Genomic DNA, 23,346 nt, shown 5'->3' on the forward strand with positions numbered 1-23,346 from the left:
GAATAAAACATTATTCTAAAAAACTAGGTATGGATATTTATAATTAATGTTTATGTTTAAGCATATAATACATTTTATAAATTTTTTAAAACACTAATTCATGATATAAAATTTAACTACGAAAAATAGCAAATTGGTGTGCCTAAAAATCATGAAATAATTAAAATTTCAAAACCTGTTTTATTCATTATTATTAGCATACTTTGGATATCCATAAATAGATAAGACCATTTATATAAAATAACCTATAGAATTAATGTATTATTGAATTATTAACCTAACTACAATGAATTATTCTAATTTTGGATAATAAGATTTCTCGATTAATGTGTAACGATAATTTCAACATTTATATTTAATGTAATCAGTGGTTTAGTGGAAGGTATACGCGGGTATACGCGTAGGGAATGCATTTATTCTGCAAACAGTGTAAATTACGACAGTACAAGACTGTAATTAGGCATTAATATTATCTATTGCACAGCGCTAAGTCGCTAAGTATATACTAAGCCATGGGTATACTAACCATAGAGTTATTTATAAATATTGTGGGAAAACGTCTATGTACCTAACTGATAAGACAAAAAAAAAATTAAAATATATAATAATATATATCCTAGAAGTATGATTGTAGACCATAAAGTCTCAATTACGGCAGGGAAGTAATATAGTGTATGTAATTATAATAAATATAAAACAATATTAATGTAGCATAAAGGAGTTATAGGGGATATGGAGGCAAAGCCCCCCCCACGTTTATATTTCAATTACATTTAAGCGTATACTCACTAAAAAAATTACAACTACATCACTGATTATTATTTCAAAAATCAGTAGATACTTACATTATAAACATATTAGCATTTTATACTTAGAAACATAAATAACATAAATAGGTTAAATTATTAAAAATAAAATAAAAATCTACGAAAAAAAAAATGTTAAATATGTATTATCTTATTGATAGCGAAAAAATTTAAGACATGTTTAATAAAATACTCGTATACAAACGTGCACATATCATTAAATCCTAAAACATATTTTATACAATTTCTAAAACTGGTTCAGCAATTCTATTTTATTTTTTACAAAAATAAAAATAATTTATTATAACCATACAAACTAAAATTATATAAAAAGACGAAATAGTATTCTATTTTTCATGATAATAACATAAATTTAAAATGTATTATAATTGTAAATCATAAAATTATATTTTATGATAAATTTAATTAAATATATTCTGCATTATAAATGTTGGATCAATAACTACAATTTACAATTAACCGTAGTAAACAAGTGTAGCATTAAAAATATGAGATACACAATAATAAATCATTGAATAGTCAGATAATTATTATTCCAATGCATTCTTCAAATTTGTATTTTAATAACAAAACGTCGATATGCATAATTTTATAAATTAACAATCATTGTAAACAATTGAAAAAAGTTTCATGCGTACCAACTCATTATTTTCTTTAAAATTTAATAATATAACAAAAACATTTTACCAACTAATAATATGTATTATAATTAAAATTATAAAACCCAATTATTTGTGGAGTCACATTATAACTTAATTTTTTTCTACATAATGGGCACTTTCTTTCTACACACACACACACATATTTATATATATATAAAGCCTTATTGGATGAAGGTCCCTCAAGGATTTTCTAATTTATAAACTGACAACTATTATACATATTTATTTATGCATATCGAGTATATTATACCTATGTTTATAAAATGAAATAACATGCATAAGCAACTTACTATTTTGAAAGTTACGAAATAGAGATATATATTATATGATATAATATGAATGTTATCGTTATGGACAAATGAAGTGGTTAAACTAAACCAGTGCAGACGTATTTATGATTTTTCAATTTTTAATGATTGATGGATGGAACTAAAATTGTATTTATTAGATACCACTTACACATCAATAAAACTTAATAATATGATGGTATCAATTCTTTCACTACCAACTTAGTTTATAAATAAATTGAAAATTAATAAATATAAGAATTTAACATGATATGTTTACAGCAAAAAATACACATTTTATAGTTGCCAAACAAATTACTATAAAATAATTCTTCATCAAACGTTTTTTAACAATATATTAAAAAAGTTTAGCACTTAAAAGTTGCAAATTTTACATAAGTTATTTAGCCCTATTCTTATACCAATATATATATATATTTATGTATAATACTTAATTTTTAAACGTATTAATAAATTGTATTCTTGTCAACGAGTATATTTATTTTTGTTATAAATATTTATGAATAATTTCAAAATATAAAATGTATGCATTTATTCTTTATTGTATAATTTCATTATTTGTATGGAGTACAATTTATGAAATTGTTTTAATGTTTGATGTTATAAATAAAAATATTTAAAGTATCACATTTTGATAAAAATAAAATATAATTGGATTTTACTTTAACAATGTTCATTAAACACAAATTTATATAAAATTTAATATACATTAACTATATAGACTAATTTTTATAACAACAAATAAAATTATTTGAACTCATAAAAACAAAAATTCACATAAACTACTAAATTTTATATTAATCATATTTTCAGTATGAAATTTTATTTTCTCTTCATAAAATACATTTTTTTTTAATACGTCAGATTAATAAGGATTAAAAATGCATAAATACTCGTACTAAGATTAAAGTGTTTTTAAATTCTTTACAATAACTATATATTTATTTGAAACATACATCAATTTATTATTGGATAAAGGTACAATAACAATTATGATTTAAAAATTATTGTTTGCACACTGAATATTTTTAGACAGTATTACAATATTTGACGTTTAATATTAGAAGTAAGTTAATAATAATTGTTGAATACGTAAGTGCACATGATATAGATATAGGTTTATAGTTTATTGTAGTAATTATATTCAAATATTAGAATTGAACACCCATTTAAAAATTGTATTATTAGTATTATATTATTAATTTATTCATTATACATTTATATGAACGGAAATGTATATACCATGTATTTATGAACACTTACTTTGGCTGATTGAATTGCTTCAAAGTTATGGTAAATTATTTAACATTGTAGTTAAAACTACGACTCAATTAAAATCGCAAAATTTAAAACACGGGAAAAATCGAAACGTAAAAAGCAACAATGATCGCAGCCGATCTCAAAACATCGGAAAAACGTATTTACGGTAAATGAAGACGAACGAGAGAAAACACCACCGAATACTGCCGAACACGCCACTCAACTGACGTAGAAAACCACGAGGAAATCTCGCGCATACCCGAACGTTAGGGGCTGTTGTAATATACTGGAGCGGTAGTGAGTGTGTCACAGAAAATAAAAACAGTATACAATATGTAATTGAGTTATTATTGTATTGAAAGGTACGGTTGATTATTTACAAATTTATATCCATAATATCATGATAAGATCATTTTTTTTTTTTTTTTGATTTATCAATTTATAACTCTTCCAATAAATTACTAATTAAATTCAATGAATAAGCATTAGACATCTACGCAATGATGTACCATAAATTCGAAAATAACAATTTAACTCAGTCATAATATATGATATATCAACTATAATTTTAACATGATAACATTTTAATCACCAATGTAAATATTAAATTATTATTATTATTATTACATTATGGAAGCTAGTTGGCTTTAAAAAGAAAATTAAATTATACCAATCACAATCAAAATAAATTTGTTTTGTCAAACTTGAAATTTAACTAAATACAAATATATTTTTAATACCTTTTATTATTATAACCCTAATTAATAAGTAAATACAGTCTCTTTTTTCTTATATTTACACATTTTTGCAAAACAGAGAAGTCAATAATAATAATATTATGGCGTTGTACAAATACAAATGTACAGGCGGGTTAATATTTTATAATACATTACGACTACGGATCAACATAAATCTTTACTCAGTATGTATTGTTATCACATTATTTAGTTATTTAATTGTTTATTGTATTATAATCACAGAATTATTACTCTTACACAACAATTTTAATAGAACAATACCCTGCTATGGCAACTACTACTACTAACTACTACGTAGTATATTTTATGGTAGGTATACAGAACACTTCATATTTATTGTTTAGAATATTGGCGTAATGGTAGGTTAATACTGTTAGAAAGTACAATAAATTGATGAATGTTTGATTATATTTATGTACCTGCTCATTAATATCTCAACACTTCATTATTTCCATACATAATGTATTCAACAGTAAAAATATTTATTATTAATTATTACAGTTAATTTTAGAACAAAATTACAAATGGCATTTATACATTCAATTGTATGCAGAATATGACTTATATTTATTAATTTTATTTTACTTTGAATTAGATACAATTATATGACACAAATTTTAAAATAATACAGCCTAAATTTAAGGTTTTTTAACATAAACGTAAAATATATTAAATATATATATTTGAATCTGCGGTTCTATTGATATCTAAGGTACATTCGATAAATGGCATAAAATCCTATTATCGTGTTAACATTTTTTATACACAATACTTAAAACTTCTTTTTAAATATATAATACCTACCGAAAACGTTATAAGTAATCATTGTAATAATATGATTATTGAGATATAACTATATAAGAGTATACGAGTAAAATGCAACGTCATTGCTTTGATTTTACTAAGGTACTTTGAATGTAAAGGATCCTTAATCACAAGCTATGTAAATGTATACATTGATTGATTGATTGATTGATTGATTAAAAACTTTTTTCTACATGAGAATGCTTATGTTTTGTAGTTTAAAAAAACAAAATTAAATTTATTATTATAAAACTACAATTATAAATTATAATATTACTTTTGAATAAAATATCAATGAAAAAATAATTTTTATCATGCAAAATGCAAATGATACACATGTTTTTAAAATTACATCTAAACCTTTCACCCTTTAAAATTCTTTATTAAAATTTATAGTTATATTCCATTTATTTTTTGAGTGTGGGAGATATTCAAATAGTATTTGACTATTATAATTTAAACAATATACAGCAAAAAACATTTTATATTCTATCTTTATCATTTTTTTAAATAACATTATTGACACTTTTAAGACTACCTTACGCCCTATAGTTGTTATATTACCAGAAAGTGAACATTTTGTCACGTAATTTAACTTTTCTTCATTCACCAATCTATCAAAATTTAGTGGTTTAATGTTTATTTTCCATACAGCTTATTCGAATTTGATATTGTTTAAATAAATCTTATTTAGAAAGTTTTAAATATTTATTATAGCTGAGCTGTGAATTTAACTTAATTAACCATGATTTTATAGTAAACATAAATCACAAACAATACAAATTATTTTAGAATTCAAATCCTTTTAAAGACCAAGTACAAATATACATTTGTGACTACCGCATATAAAACTATATAAGTGTACATACGAAGTATTATAATATCATATAGCCATGAAATAACTAACTTGTACACTCACATAATATTGTTAAGCAATATGTATTTCAATATTACAGAAGCATAAAATATGTACCTATGACATGTATTTTAAACACACCCATCTGAACACCAACCATTTGCTATATTTATGAACTGCCGCTTGCGTTTACCATATGGTGTTTAAACTTTAAACACCTATATATACATGTAGTATTGATGAGAATTAAAACCATCGAAAATTATCTTGAGACGTTAAACGTACGCACTAAATTTATAAAATAAAAAACGATTACCCACACTCATGCAGAACGTTAGGTACGTAGAATATCACCATCTATTCGTTTGAATTAATTTCGATATTAAACATTATTATATCTTACCTGTTTATTAATATCATATTTCTACAGACTTGTTTCATTTATACACTCGGCTACATTTTAAAGTTGATAAAATAATTGCCATCAGCTGTGACCCACACTATAACCCTATTTTATCACCCTTCCCACTCTCTTTGTGGAGATCTTTTTCTATCTTTTCAATTCTCTCTCGATTGTCTCACTTGCAATATCCAACTTCCCCGCATCAGCATCCTCTTTGTCACAGTTCTGTGCACAATAATTTCCATTATTAATGACGCCTCGAGCTTCTTTAGTTACAATTATATGGCATTATTAATTTATTTTTAATTGAATTTAATCGATTTGTTATGAAACTTGTTTACTCTAATAACAAACGTTCTATAATATTATAATAAAAAAATCGATAGAATTTCGAGTTCATTTCTATTTATTGATTTTTTTCATATTCACTGTTTTTTTTTTTTTTAAGTTAATAATAATGACAATAAATCACAAATTAAATAGATACAAATTTATTCGAAATAAATAATATTTTTTATATAATATGCATTTTTACTTTATTATTTTACTGTTTCTATGAATTTTCTCAATTTTTTGTAATGCCTACTTAATAATATATTACTGAAAATTTAAAATATATATATACATATATATATATATTCATTAATATCAAAGATTTTAATAAAACAACCTCTGATTTTTGATAATTTTTTTATTTCAAATGTATCTACATAATTTATAAATTAGTTTTTAATTTACCCAAAATAAAACAATAAAATTTGAGCAATATTTAGAATTTAAAATTTTATATTAAATAACAATTGCTCATTTTTCAATAAATAGGTATAACGTATTCGGTATTCAAGATCTATCTAATTTATTGTAAAATTCCAATATTTGTTAAATAATTTATTGTGGGTGAAACAACCCAATAATATTATAGATAAAGAACACATAGTTATTACTTATTATATTATCTAATTGGTCAGGCTCTATATAAAAAAAAAACATACCTATTTATATTGATAACAAAAACTATTACCTAAGATAAATACGCATTGGACTGTTATAGGAAATATATTCCACAATTTTCCAGTGGTTAATACTCTTAATTTTCTGCTCCGCTTATTCTTAGTTATATACTTATAAAATATAGCCATAAATAATATAACATTTATTGCACTTACATACCATGTTAAGTTTATTGGTAGCATAAACCCGGTTTATGGTAACTGAAAATCAATAACATCCATATTTTTATAACGAAACTGATACAATTGAAATTAAAGTTTAATTTTGACAAGATAACAAGTAGAATATTGAATAATATAACATAAGTAACAAAGTACCTATATGCTGTATAAACCAGGGTCCTCTAAACCTTTTTACTCGAAGGATAGTTTAAAAATTAACCTCCCTCCTCTCAGAAATGTATTCTGAATATGGGCCTTTTACTCGTCTTGTGAATTGTGTTAGATACATCCTATATGATTATAAGTTGCATAATATTATACACTACAACTACATTATAGGTACCTACGCACACACGTTACACGGAAATTTCATTCGCTCGAATATTTTAAACTTACGCATAACCATGTATAATATTACTTGATATGCTTTATACGACCTTCTATAGGCTATCAACTCGTCGTCTAATCATAATATTGTTCTATGCCACAATAAGACTATCCGACCGTCGATTCATAAAGAGATATGTATATTCAGGAGATATTATGAAATATAGTGTTGTCTCACTGAAATGACAAGCGCGCGTTATTTGATTATTATTATTATTATTTGTTTTCATTAATTTGAGCACAACAATGATTTTATTATCATTCATCACCAGACACATGTTCGTTAATTTTATGGTCCGGCGCTAATTTCCCCACCTTCTTTTAGTATTATAAATTCCGATACAAATTAATTATGCGCGGTGTCATGGTATAAAGTAAAATAGAAAAAAAAACTGAAAAACAAATTCAATCAGGAAAAGTTAGCACACTTTATTACCGACGAACACGATCACAGTCCTCAGGATACATTGCTTAAATCGTTACATATAATAACGAAATGAAAAAAAAAAGTTTTCCAATAAAATACAATAAACCTAAATACGCACATACAATAATTTACCATCGACGCCAATCGCATCCAAGCCTTCTAAATACTTAAAACTCTATCTCTTGAATATAATACTTTAACATACGGGATGATTACAGCAGCAACAAATAAAGAAATACGACGCCTATTTAATCAAAAAAAATGGTTGGATTATGAACATAAATTATTTCAATATATATATATATATTACCAATTTCAAAGTTAGCTATATAATACTATGTAACAACTATGAGGATCCACATAATCTTATGCATTTATTTGAAGAAATTGATGCAATATAAATTGTCAGTCTACCCGCACCGAGCCTGGTCTTATTGAAAGAAATTAAACTTATGTGTTAATTTTCACCGGTCTGTTCTGGTTATTGTTGATAATGAATTAATTCAAATTCTGATTTTTTTGAATTTTTAAATACACTTAAAGATAGATTTCCTATATGACTAATTAAAGTGTATTCTATTACGATACAAATTTCTGTTTTTCCGAGCGATAACGTAAATTATTAAGTAAATACTTTTTTTAAAAATGTACATAATTCAAAATTTGTATAAGTGCTTTTTCAGTTAAAAATATTTATACTAAACATAATACTATTTAAAATAAGGTTTTACAAAGATATAAAATAATATAAATATTGGATTTAGCATGTATTATACTTGAACCATTTTTACAAATTATAAATTTTGATAGATTACTTAAATTTTCAAATCTTTATACCTTCGAAATCCATTTATATGGATTTATTATTCTTAGTAGAGGTGAGGACACAAAGTTAAATAGCTCAAAAACTTCAGTTCAGTAGATATTTAAAAATTAGTGAGCTTGGTGAATCGTCCTAACCAACTAACAACTACCTACTCAATGAGGTATTAGAATTGCTAACTAAATATATTTGCTAACTTTTTTATTATCCCTTCCTTATAAATGTAAATTTTTTAAAATAGCAATAAATTGAATTTATGTTATATGTTTAAATACTAAAAATAAACAGTTATTTACTAATTTTCAATAAACAATAGCAATCAATGCATAATTTATAAAGATATAAATAAATTCAATATTGAATAGATACTTAAGAAGTAAAACTAAATTTTTAATAATTACAAAATAAGGTCAAATTGATATATTATCATGTTAATTATTAAATAATAATTATATTATATAAGTATCTATATTAATTATTATTTATAATTATAGAAAAAAAATTTCCATACAATAATGTAACACCTTAAACAATCTCCCGATACCTATTATATTTAAAAAATATACCATGAAACAGTGGCGTAGCCAGGGAGCATTAGCCCCCCCCCCTGAAAAAATCCTGACTATAAAAAGTATGTATTTATTGTTTAATTTCAATATAAATGTATGTAATAATATTTCTAATAAAAATATGCTATAATAATAATATTGCTTTTAATATGTACATATAATATAATAAATCGCTATACATGTGTGCATTTATTTTTTTTTTTAAATTAGATATTGCGTAGAGCCACTAATCAACATAAGTCTTATCTTTATTGCGATACTGTACTTGAGTGTACTATCGCATGATAATCATCAGAAAAACTTCTTAATTTATTATGTGGTAATAGCAACATACTTATTTTTATATATTTTTCATAGAATTATACACTAGAGACATGTATCTTATCTTAATTAAAATTAAAAATTCGTGATAGAAAGCTCCAAATTTATAAAAATTCGTTCCATTGCGAGAGTTTTGATCAAAAACGCTTCGCTACATCGAGGGGACCAAAATACATTACATTTGTTCGTTATACCGCGATATTTTCAAGGGACCGGTAGTTTTATTCGTTATATCAAGATTTTCGTTATATAGAATTTCGTTATATCGCGAGTTGACTGTATATGCAGGTTAATCAATGTTGTTAAATTAAAATACTTATAATAATTTAAATTTAAACAATTTATTACTCATAAAATAAGTATTACATACATTAAATCCCAATCAAAATATTAAAAATATTATTTTAAGAACCCAACAATAATTAATGTTCCCCAGTAAATAAAATTGTATTAAAAATAATACATAAATAATACAATCTTTTCAAAAGAATATAGTAAGATTTTATAAAGACTAGTTAACATTATCACAACACCAATTTTGACTAATTCAATAATATGAAAATCAAAACTAAACATTAAAAAAAAAATTGTTTTTAAATAAAATAGTAAATAATTAAATTAGTCCAGCTAAAAGGTATTTTGATAATTTAAAAGCATGCACAATATAATACTAAATTAAACATAAATTACAAAATGAAAGTAATAATTTTGATAAAATAACTAAAATAAGTTAACACATTCAATGCATTAAAAAAAAAATTAGTTTCAGTGATTATTAAGTATTCAGACTAATATACATAATATAATATTTATTTATTTTTATTTAATAAAAAAAATAAATAAATATTTATATTTATTAAAAAATCTGCCAATAATAAACTGTAAAAATGAGATCATTATTTTAAATCACCCCATGAAGAACCCTTTCTCAATTTCACTGGTAAAGGTACACATAGATTAACCGCAGACTCCATTGTTTTGATAATTGTTGAACAAGCTTCATCAAGAACTGTATTTTCAACCTAATAACATTACAAAATACCTCAATAATTTAATGGTATAATATAATTATAAAATGAGAAAACTGTTGTTGGTACAATGTGAATATAATACTTACATCAAAAATTAGTTCATCGTGCAAATGCATAACTAAATGTACTCGTGAATTAAAAATACCTTGATTAATAATTTTATCGAGTTTAATCATTGCCATTTTTGTAACGTCAGCAGCACTTCCTTGAATAATTGTATTAATTGCTTGACGTTCAACTTGAGCTAATAAAAATGTACCATGAAATTAATATTAAAATATATATTTTATTATTTTATAAATATAATACTAAATAAATAAAAACATACATTTTATCTTTGGTACTTTACTATTAATATCTGGAAAATGTCTAATTCGTCCACTCAATGTCTTTACCAACTCCATTGATCTGCATTGTGTCAGACATTCATTAAAATATTTGTTAACACCAGGAAATGTACTTTTGAACTCTGATATTAGTTTATGTGCTTCATCTTGAGTAATATTCAAAGTTTCACTTAGAGCTACTGCACCCATTCCGTACAACATACCATAGCAAACTTGTTTGGTTTTTTGCCTGAGTTCATCACATACCTGAAGACACAAAATAAAAATATATTCTTAGCACATAACTGAATGTAAGAAATACAATTATATTTGTACACAAACCTCAATCTCTGGGATATTATGCCATTTGGATGATAAATTTATGAAAACGTCACCAGGAGATGTAAGAGCAGATAACAATATTGAATCCTTAGATAAATGTGCAAGTATACGTAGTTCAATTTGACAAAAATCTACCGATACCAGTGTTTGATCTATAACATGTAAATATTCTAAAATTTAATTTTATTGCTTTGATATTTTTTAATGTATACAAAACTAATTTAAAACTGTATAAATATAAATTAATTTATAGTAAATTGACACTGCATTTTCTCTCTTTAAAAAAAAAAAAAAACACTGTATACCTAATGGTAGTTTTTTGCCAAAAATGTAGTTCTATTTTCAACAGAATCAATATGAAAATATTAAATTAGTCATGGGAAAAAAAATAGGTATAACATAACCTTGCGGCTAATTATGTAAATTATGTACTGTATCATTCTTTTTTTTGTAAGACATTTTATAACGAGAAACAATATTAAAAAGATTACTAATTACTAATTAGTAATTAGATTAAGCCTGGAACATAGATTATTATTTTTATTTTTTTTATTGGTCTTGAAATTTATACAATTTCTGCTTCGACAACTTGGTCATTAGCATATTTTGTAGGGGTTATGAATTGTAGGTAGAGGCATTGATTATTATTCTATAATCAATGGTAGAGGTAAGGTTGGTACAGTAGGTTGTTTTTACAATTGTTATGGTTGTTATGGTTGATAGCAAACACATGTATGTGTGGCAAGGTTTTTAACCACTATGAATCCGGGTGGTCACCCATCCGGGAACTAGTAGTTGTGACTATTACTTACTCTCAGTCGCATTTCGCGATTGGTAGCAGCCAACACGCCATGCCAAGCCACACATAAATTATTGTATTTTAATAATTGGTTATTTCTTACTACCAATAATAATAATATAATATTTATTGCTCCTCAAAAAAATCCAAGAAAATTAACCAAATTGTATGAAAGTTAGGAACCCAATGATTAGATGATAAGAAAATGTCAAAAACAATATAATATAGTCAATTTGTCTATACAAAATACTAAGCAGCTTCCAAAAATACAAAACATTAATCAAATAAGAAATTTAATAATTTAAATTTTTCTCGACTTATTGTGTGGAAGTTACGTAGTGACAATTATTAATAATTAATATACAATAATAATATCAATGAAACTGACCTGATTTAGGCACAAATGCTGATCTTAAACTTAATATTTCATTCTCAATTATGTAGTCTTTAGGTATATTTTGTAAATTGGGTTCATGCATACTTATTCTACCAGTATTAGAATATGTATTGCTATCACAATAAACACGATCATTCTGTTCTTTTAAATACATATTTATATGCTACAAAATGAAAAAAATTAATAAGCAAATGTTCTAAAAATATTTACTTTTTCTATACTTACAGTGTTTCTAAGACAACTTAATTTTCGCCAATTGTGAACCAATTCAACTAATAAATGTGGTGAGCTATCAGTTAATTTCAGTTTTTTTTTTTACCTATTCAACAAAATCTAAATAATGAAATCTATTGTTAAATAAAATAACTGTTAACACTTACTTTAGCCCATTCTAATTTGGATTGCATGTTAAACTTGATTCCAGATTGTTCAAACCCTTGTTTAGAAATATTAGCCATTAGCTTATTTACTGTATCATTTAACTCTACCAAATATTCTTTGTTAAAACCAAAGCCATACAATTCCATTTTTGCCAATATAATTTGTATAGGCATCTCTATATCTAATATCAAATTAATAATTAATAAATAATTGTAATATGAACTTGATGTAAATAGTTTTACCTTTAAATGTTTTATAAATATATATTTTTTTAAGCTGATGTCTTAAACTTGACATTAATTTATGGGTGATAAATGCATTAAAAACTGCATCATTAGTTTGTATATTTCCTTGGAAGTTTAAATTCCATTGAATCTAACAAACATTTTTTTGATTAATAGAATTCAATTATGAATATATTTAGTCTTACAGATAAACAAAAACATTTTTAATGTAAAAATAGTAAATAATGGTGTACATGTACAGACAAAGTATACAATTTGAGTGTTTTCTACAATACTTGGGTATAATATAAAATGTCTTTCGTTTATTGGGAAATGTATACATAATATAATATTTAATCATAAACTATAGTCAAAATATGATGAATAACGGTTTATATTTATACTACAATAAATATTATTAAAAAATATAATATTTTTTTATTTTTATACCACTGTTGCATGTATTGATATATTGCTTCCCTAGAATTTTGTTGTGCAGTAACTTCACTGCTTTGCACTTGTATTTTCTTGTTTTCATTTTTATATATACGTATATCCGCCGTAGCCCTAACCACCCAGATTATAAAATTTCCATGTTGTCTACCAGAGTGAAATTTTTGTTTGTGGCACATCGTCAACTTTCAAAAATCTTTCTTTGCAAATTAAAAATTATATATGTTACTTATAATTTGTAGACTACCTCATTATAAGAAAACTGATAAAAATACACAAAATTACTATATTTTCTAATAATATAAATATTATAGTACAAATATACATATACATCATTATTTATTATATTTTGATTATACTTTATGATTAAATATTATATTATACATAAATTTCCCAATAAACAAAGGGCATTGTAAAAAACGCCTAAATTGTATACATTACCCGTAATAACATATACAAATTACCAAGTTATCCAATGAATTTTTTTGTTGACCGTTTATTAACCAATCAGCAACAAAAGGATCTCTGAATTTGCAAACAGGATTGATGTTGCAACATTGAGAGATAATTTTGTAACTTAATTTAGCATCAGTTATGTTAACAGTTAAATTTTTATTGGATAACAGCTTTTTCAATAAACTTAAACCAGATTGGCCTATTAAAAAAAAAAAAATAATATAGCAATTTGTATGTTATATTAACATTGTTTTACAATAAAAATAAACATACCAGTCTTATTAAAATCTACATAATGCACAACTGTTTGTTTATACCACGTAATAGCAAATCCATTCAATACTTGGTCATTAAATTTAGATAATTTTGTATTTTTATTATTTCCTAAACTTCGTCTAACAATTCTAGCACCAATTTTATGTTCTGTATTAATTTCTTTAGATACATTTAAAGCTAATGTTATTTCTTTTCTGCGTTTAATATCTGGAAAATGATCTCGGGCAAACAAATCAATATTTTCCATTAGTTTAGTTTTATAAGCCAATGTGTCAAATTTTGAGTTGGCATTAGCATTAGATTTAATTGGAGATTCTCTAAAATAATAATAAAAAATAACTATCAGATACATCCATACATAAATTATTTACACAAAAAAATAAAAACTAATCATAGTTATAACTTGGGGGGAGGCTTAAGGAGACTGAAGTCCACTCATATTATGATATTATCAACTAAATTTTTGCTAATCAATTTTAAAAATATTATGCTTAATATGAATTTAAATTAAATTAATTATTAATTATACATAAGTATGAGGGTGACTATATTATGCCAAAATTACATGATTAACTTTTGATGATAATTTAAGATTATCCACAGTAAATGAAAAATAAACAGTGTACAAATAAAATTATCATCCACATTAAACAATGAATAAAATTGATCAATGTTAAACTCTTTTTTGCTTAGAGTAAATCATTATTATTGAATTATTGAAAGTGAATTGTGTAAACGCAGTTTCACTATATCTTATTTTGCTGTCAAAAAATGTCTAGACTTCAGTTCCTTAACTTAAAGGCCTGGTTACATGCATATAACTAGCAAAAAATCATACTTGCGAGGAGATGGTCCACTAGATGAAGTGTCTTGGGATCCTGCAATCATATCTTCAGAGTCAGATATAGTTAAATCATTACATGTCATGATAACATCATTACTCTTTTTAGGAGATATTATCGTATTTGACATTGAATTAAAAGAATTTTGAAATGCCCTTTGTATTACAGTTTTACTCATTTCTGTAGATATTTTATTCAAAGTTGTATTCATTTTTCCATTACTATTCAATAGTTGATCAAGCTGAGTATCAATTCTTAATGAATCTGGAAACATTGTACTTTCAAAATAATTACTTGTCTCAGGAATTTTACTGCAACTTGTTGAGGGTTCTTCAATTTTTTTTAATTTTGGTAGAGGTTCTATGAAAATATCACTTAAACTACCATTATCAGTTTGAGAGTCTTCTTCTCTTTTACGTTTTTTGGACCCAACATCTCTTTGACTCATTTCTAAAATAATTTCTCCACCAATATTACAATCCCATTTCTCTTCTAGTTCTTTTGGTATCTTGATCAACTCGGCTAAATATGAATCACTAATTGATTTATTACTTAGATTATCTGAATTATAATTTTGACAAACATTTACAGTAATACTAAATTTAGTATGTTCAAATGACCCTTCAAAAAGATCCAAGCTTTCTCTCTTATAATCTTTGTTAGTAACTTCTTCTGTTTTAATGATTACACTATCAGATTCACCAAATAACTCATCACTTTTTGATGAATTTGATAAATTTTGAATAGAAACATTTACTAAAGATTTCGCTGAATTGTTACTTTCTTGACTATTTTCAATTACTGTAACATCTCTTGACGTAGGACGTATCTTCACAGTAGTATCTAAATCTTCTTCTTCATTGTTGTTATCAACCCAACTTGCTGATTTAAGACCAAGTTCTCTCTATAATACAAGAATGAAATGAAATAGTAAATAATGTTATTAGATACTTATTCAATATTAATTCTTTAACAATTTATTCAATAAAAACTAAATAGGACATATTACCTAGATGTCTTTTTCTGTTTTTGACAAGAGCATTACATCACAAATTTTCATTTGGATTCATTAATTTACTAGAGTAAATTTACTTATTATTAAACTAAAAGGTAACAACATATTTTTCTGAAGATGATTTTCAATATTCTGAAGTCTGTTATATGTAGGTAAGTAAAATATTACAATTTTAAAATGTTTACAACTTATAACTAATTAATTTAATAACTGATTTAATATTTGATGTAATTTATCCAAACTATAAATCACATGAAGTTACTCTTATGACAGACAGGATATATGAAAATATACAATAAATACTGTACATGCCTGATGGCACACATGAATAAAGTAATTGCACAAATTTACAAATATTGTGACAAATTAGATGGCCAATACCCGGAGACAGTTAAAACAAGATACAAGACAGAAAGATTAACAAAATAGATTACAGTTTTAATCTGAATCGATTCCACTTCATCTCAAATAATCAACACATTACTAATAAACATTATAAGTATATGATAGCATTTAGATTTATTATATTTGTTTATTTAAACTTTGTAAACAACTATCTACACATAAATACTTTTAAAAAGTATCTTTTACAAGACATTATACACTTATAAGACTTGTGTTACAACACACGCCAGTGAAATACTGAGACTTCCTTTTAAGCCTGAATATTCCATTGAAGTTATATTTCTAGTAATTGTTCAAATTATAAGACAAACAATTATTGGTTTAAAAAATTTGTTTAGTACATTATACATTGAATCTTACCTGCAAAAGATGTCTTGCTTCATTTATAATAAATATAGCAGCTTCTTTTTCATTAAGAGCAAAACGTCCAGCCAACCAAATATTTTTTCGTAAATCTTCATCATCAGTATTATTATTATTCACATTACTAAAATAAAATAAATTAAGTTTTAAATTTACTCACAAGCTTTTTAACTGTACTTACTTTTGATATGGAATTGCTTTAGTAAGGGTACGCTGTACTAATCGCAAATCAGCTAATGCTAGTTCAGGAATATTTTGTATTCCTGCATTATACAATGCTCGAGCAGTAATTGAGTTTAGACAGTCCAATCGTAACAACTCAACAAGTTGTCTCTGTACACCAAACTGTAGTCTTTCAGAAAATTGTGATATTAACAATTCTAAGGAGGACCAACCAAGTCTCTTACAGAACTGAGTTACCATGCCTAAACAAAATAAAATGTAACGAAACCTATAAAATTAAAACATTATGATTAATCTCACCAGCAAAAGTAGAAGATGATTGTTGAAGACTTTGCAAAAGACCTTTAGATGTACCATATTTTAAAACTACAGTGTTAATGGGCACTTCATTTATTAAATCATACAGTAGAAGTGATGTATAAAATCGTCTATGAACAGCCAATTTATGTTTCTAAATACATATAAAATTAATTAACTATGTTTCAAACATTAAAAAAATATGCCATTAGATCAATTTAAATGTTATGCAAACTAGGTTAGTATTTGTGCAATGTTATTTTATAATACATATTGCAAACTTAAAATATTTTAATAACTTTTCAGTTTTTGTCAACTTCATATAAAATACATTTTATTGCCCTAAAAAAAAAAAATAAATAATAACATACGTCTGAAGATGTACTAAAACTGGTTCCAGTCATTGCTTTAACAATGAATCCTTCTTCAATACCAATCATGTCTCCTACTTTACGCATAGAATTTGGTAACTTTTCCCACACTCCTAGAACTCTAAACCAATCCAAATGTCCAATCTGATCACTCACTGAATATGGTGTAATCTAAAATATGATAAATTAATTATTTTTATTTACAACCATATAATATTTAAAAAATAATCTATCTTACTAAATAAAGTAAATGAAGTTCAGAGTCAAGGACAAAATTTTGTCTTGCTCTATCTAGTTCTTTAATCAATTTTAGACCAATTTCAGGTGTAACAGATGCAGCAAGACAAGCTTGACCCAAATTAGTGGGAGCTAATTTATTGTCACTTTCTCTTACAAATTGATGTTCAATTAATAATTTTAGACATTCATGGATTTGAGTTTCATTTACTAGAAATATTTAAAATCCAACTCATAATAAATTAAAAACATTAAATTATTATGATAAATTCTTACAGTTTTCACCATTAGATATATAAAGTAATGTACACTTAATATACTCAAAAGCTTCTTCTATGGTACAAACAATACAACCGGCAACTACTTCCAATAGTGCCCGTTTTAAGCAGTTAGAAAAATCTCCAACTCCTAAACAACTTTTAATTGGAGGAAGATTTTGAGTAGCAATTTCTTCACCCATTTGTCGTTCATTCTCATTACATATTAAATAACTTTCTCCTAAAATAAAAATAAAATATTTAAAATAACAATAAAATTCATAAAATGTATGTTAACAAACCAGCAGTATCAACACCCATACGACCAGCACGTCCAATCATCTGTCGATACTGTAAAATATCAATAGGAAATCCATGGCAATGTGGTGATCTTACAATCACTCTTCGTGCAGGCAAATTGACACCAGAGGATAAAGTTGATGTGGCAATTAATACTCTCACTATATTTTGCTTGAATGCACCTTCGATTATGTCCCTTTCGTCCATTGTAAGACCTTAACAAAATTATTAATATATTTAAACTTAAATATGCAAATTAATAAGTTTTCACTTACCTAAATATTAATAATTAATAAAAAAAATAGTCAAAAAATTATACCAGTCAAGTTTGAAGAAAATATTTACATATATTACATATGTATTACTTAACAAATCATTTCACAAAAATTTAAAATACACATATAAACCAATAACTATTTATATATATTATTAATGACTTAAATAAGCAACAAACACAAAATTTGCTATAGTTATTAAAAAGAAATATAATAAAAGATCACCTGCATGATGAAAAGCAACACCAAAAGAAATGGTTTTACTTAAATCAGTTTCAAGACCAACGGGACATCTCCTAAGCTGCTCCAATACATCTCCTAAATTTTCACCATTTAATTGATTCCGTAAATCAATTCCAACTTTTGATTTATTAACTCCACCTTAAATTAATATAGAGCAATATTTCATTTTTATTATCATTCTTCAATTCTTCAATTAATTTAAAAATAAAAGTGAACATAGTTACCTAATCGTTTAATTTCAGAAGCAATTTCAAGAGCTAAAGATTCGCACCATTTTTTTGTGAAACAAAATATTAATATTGAATATCCTTGAAGAATTGTATCAATACACAAATATTTTATATCATCTGGATCATTCTAAATACAAAATTATAAATATTTATTTAAAATATAGTATGATTTAAGCAATACAATTTAATATTTATTATTTATTACATTAATTGCAACACTGGGTTCAATTGTGTGACTTAAAGAAAGACTGTTGGCATTATAAACATTTTTTCCAATTTTTAAATATTCCTTTAAAGGAACTGGGCGAAAATTTGTCTGATATAGTGTAGCATCTAACCATTTTGCAAGCATTTCTAAATTTGGCAATGTAGCAGACATACCAACAATTTGAATCGTTATATTACTTCTTCTGTAATCAAATATTTAAAATATATATATATATATCTGTAGGTATAAATAAGTAAATAAAATATGGTTTTAATAAGTCCTTACATTTTAGACATGTATTTAATTTTTGTTAGCAATAATTCTAGTAGGTAGCCTCTATTTGAATCCCCTAGCATATGTAGTTCGTCTACAACTATACAACCGACATCTTGCAATCCATCCTCCTCCATCAGGCTAAAATCAAAATCATTATCATCAATTGTATAAGAATTAATTTCTACTGTATAACTTACCGATTTATTAAACCATTAGCTTTTTCAATAGTAGCAATAGCAATATTTACAGAACGTAATCCACCTGTTGGAGTATAACTGCCCATAAATCCAGCAACTCTTTTGTTTGTTCCTTCAAATAATTCCTATATTAAGTAATTGAATATTATTGACCACTAATTTAATACAACTATAAAAATAATTCAAAAAAAAAGTTTACTTGGAAATATAACATTTTTTCTCGTACAACTGATACAAATGGAAGGATTATTAAAACTTTTTTATCTCTTTCTAGTACTGTCTGCATTGTTAATAATTCAGCTACCATTGTTTTTCCTGAAAATATAACAATGGTTAGTAAAATATATTATACAAAGATCATAAACTACTACTGAACTATATTAAAATTAAAAAAATAGCCATAAGATTACAAAAACTATCAAAATTAAAAACGTATAAAATTTAATAAATAAAATCTTTACCAGCTGATGTAGGTGCTGAGTATACCAAATTGCGTCCATCCAAAACACCATCACTCGTTAGACATTCCACTTGCCAAGGAAACATTGATACAATACCTCGTTTTTTATAGTTCTAAAATTAACAAAATATTATTTTACATTATTATGACCAATGTTAATGAATGAAATATAATTACAAAGATTCCATACCCACATGTGTGTTGTTTCTATCTTACAAATGTACAACATTTAAAATTCAACAGAACCAATATAGGGTTGTATTATCAAACTTAAAGGTAAAAATCTTATCTATGTTAATACATCTCGTTTTATAATGATATTTAAATTTTCAAATTAGTTATGGCTATACAAAATATTACAATTAAAAAATGCTTATAACTCAATTAAATATTGAAATATCGTAAGAAATTCAAAATATAAACATATATAAGGTTCTAACTTTAGATTATAAGAGGATTCTATTTCTAGACAGTCTCTCTCCTCATACTATAATATCATGTAAATATTCTCCACATTATATTTTATCCTATTTGCTTAATAAACATGTGTTACAGTTACAAATTCTTTATTTTAATAAAATAAAAAAACTAAATTATATAATAGTAGATTAATTTACTTTAATATTAAAGTTAACAACAAAAATTGGTTCTACTAATTTGCTAAGTTTGTATGTTTGTAAGAGAGTGACAACATGCACAACATGGCGTTCCTTTAAGTATAAAATATTTACTTCTACAATTTGGACAGGCAAACCCCACGAATCAATACTGCACAAATCATCGGCCATTATAGTTTTTTGTGTGAAATTATATTAAAAATAGCTATAAATTATAATAACGTGTAAATAAAATAAAACTGAAACTGACTTATACTTTGCATTATGTATCGTAATTCAATGTGAATGAGAGAAAACCAAAAGTATTATTAAAATATAATTATTAATGACATAGCTTAAATGTTTGAGACGACACTGCGAAATTAATACAGTATTTAACAATGCTATTAGATTATATAGGTAGTAAGTAGAAGGTTCATACTACAAACCTATGCATTTAGTAAATTAATATTACTAAATTGTAATTGTTAATTGTTATTGTAAAATGTAAACACACGAGAAAAAATATGTTACAACAATGATAAGGGAAATGTTTAAAAAAACAAAATCTAGATAAGACAGGCATTTTGGCGCAATTTTTTTAACGTTATTCATACTATCACACCACGAAATAATCGAAAAAATCCAAATTCGTTTAATTCATGGCAAACGTTAGTACATCTCGTATATCTAATACCATTATTAATCGTTCTTAGTTTTAATAATTTACTATTTTTATTTTATTTTAATAATTAAAAATACAGTTGATTTTAATTTTAATGTTATTAACGTGTAGCATTAACTGTAATTAGGTACTAAATAATATGCTAATAATTCAACGTTCATGATATTATATACGAGGTACCTACTTACGAATTATAAATTATAATTACTTACTGGAAATTCAAGATTTAAAATAAAAAACTGAAATGCTTATTGATATTTTGTAGTTATCAAAAATGGACGTATATTTTCAAAACGTGCAAAGTTCTATGTTCTATGACAGTTTTACTTGAAATAATATACGTAGAATGTTTCACTATATTATTCTGCCTAGTACCTATTAGGCATTCGTGAAACGATGTAAATACTAAATATTATATAATTTAAATATGTTATTTATAACTAATATTAAAAAAGTTTATTAAATAATTTCAGAAAATGAGCAAACACTCATAAGACTTCTGAGATATTTGCTTAAATTAGTCTTTGAAATACCAATTTTCAATCATATGCACTAATTTTAAAGTTAATTTAGAACCATTGGTGAAAAAAAGCCCACCAATCCCCCTTAAAAATTATTATATTCCAAAAAAATTAAAATATTGTAGTTTCATTTTCAAAAATATTTTTTTTTTAAAATTATAGCAAACATAATATTTTTATATTGTAAATTTATTTATATTAACTATGTTAAAATCAGGGGTGAATCCAAGAAAGCAATCGCCTGGCCATTCATCCCTAAAAATATGTATATCTATATAATATATTAAATGTTTAGATTATTTTCGTAGTTCATCACAACCAGAGTATTATAAAATTACAAAAAAAAATATAATAATTTATATTGTGTAGTGACTAGTGTGTTACATTGCCGTCTTCTATTGTAAAGGTAGAAAGAAATTTTTCGTCTTTATGTCAAATTAAAACTTGGTTAAAGGCTAGAATGAAAGTAGAAAGATAAAAATTTCAAAATATAATTAACAGATTTTGGAAAAAAACTCAATTTTGTATTATAAAAATATAAGCACTTTTTATTTATATATATCGAATTATGTAAATTTATAAAATCGTTTTTTTCATTAATAAAACAAAACTGTTTTGTAAGCTATTATTTTTTTATTTTTCTTAGATATTAATATAGCATCATATTTTAAGTACCTACTTAAAAATAATTATTTTAAAATGTTTTTTTTAATCCAATTTTTACTTTTATGTATTCCTATTTCCTGGAGGCAAACAAACCTTTTGTTACTTTTACGTATTAGGTATGTTATAATCTAGGAAACTTATTTGTAAGTATTAAGTCAATTTTGCCCCTCCCCCCGTGGAATATTTTTGAATCCATCTCTGATTGAAATAGATATATGATATATGAATAACAAAATAGGTAAATACAAAAATAAAATTTTTATTACTTTATATTTTAGGATTTATGAATTAAATATTAAATTAGAAATCACTGTTGCTAAAAATTTCATAGATAAAATAAAAATGATTTGAATATTAAAGTTTCAAAAAATACAATAAAAAAGAAATTTTCCCTAATTTTTATAAGATACTAATAGTAGCACTTACTTTATTAATTAGAAACATATGAGTGATTTTT

General features: G+C 24.6%; 2 protein-coding genes across 7 annotated transcripts in view; both read right to left on the reverse strand.

The window, feature by feature from the left end:
• Positions 1-3,330, reverse strand: part of LOC112599367 — a 190,777-nt gene extending 187,447 nt beyond the window's left edge. Inside the window, exon 1 of the mRNA XM_025346248.1 lies at positions 3,061-3,330. Coding sequence (XP_025202033.1) covers position 3,061 — 1 coding nt within the window. The 5' untranslated portion in view covers positions 3,062-3,330. The remainder of the gene's footprint in view (positions 1-3,060) is intronic.
• Positions 3,331-10,415: 7,085 nt separating this feature from the next.
• LOC112599292 (DNA polymerase theta) lies at positions 10,416-21,492 on the reverse strand. 6 transcript variants are annotated; one of them, XM_025346110.1, is made up of 26 exons: positions 21,153-21,488; positions 20,423-20,534; positions 20,161-20,276; positions 19,962-20,086; positions 19,774-19,902; positions 19,486-19,690; positions 19,275-19,407; positions 19,033-19,188; positions 18,535-18,747; positions 18,252-18,473; positions 17,977-18,185; positions 17,739-17,909; positions 17,371-17,521; positions 17,069-17,312; positions 16,885-17,011; positions 15,101-16,008; positions 14,260-14,579; positions 13,995-14,185; positions 13,096-13,228; positions 12,849-13,034; positions 12,698-12,786; positions 12,464-12,635; positions 11,277-11,428; positions 10,937-11,201; positions 10,695-10,852; positions 10,416-10,599 (listed from the first exon to the last, which is right to left on the reverse strand). In XM_025346110.1, the coding sequence occupies exons 1-26, from the start codon at positions 21,207-21,209 to the stop codon at positions 10,474-10,476; spliced, it is 5,070 nt and encodes a 1,689-aa protein (XP_025201895.1). In that variant the 5' UTR covers positions 21,210-21,488; the 3' UTR covers positions 10,416-10,473. The 6 variants fall into 6 exon arrangements, 5 of the variants coding, with proteins under 5 accessions (XP_025201895.1, XP_025201896.1, XP_025201897.1 ...); XM_025346111.1 differs by lacking the exon at positions 21,153-21,488 and adding an exon at positions 20,612-20,669; XM_025346112.1 differs by lacking the exons at positions 20,423-20,534; positions 21,153-21,488 and having other exon boundaries at positions 19,962-20,073; positions 20,161-20,240.
• Positions 21,493-23,346: the final 1,854 nt, after the last annotated feature.

Source organism: Melanaphis sacchari, unplaced genomic scaffold (assembly GCF_002803265.2).
Source record: "Melanaphis sacchari strain LSU unplaced genomic scaffold, SCAv2.0 Contig50_pilon_pilon, whole genome shotgun sequence".
NCBI classification, from domain to species: Eukaryota; Metazoa; Arthropoda; class Insecta; order Hemiptera; family Aphididae; genus Melanaphis; species Melanaphis sacchari.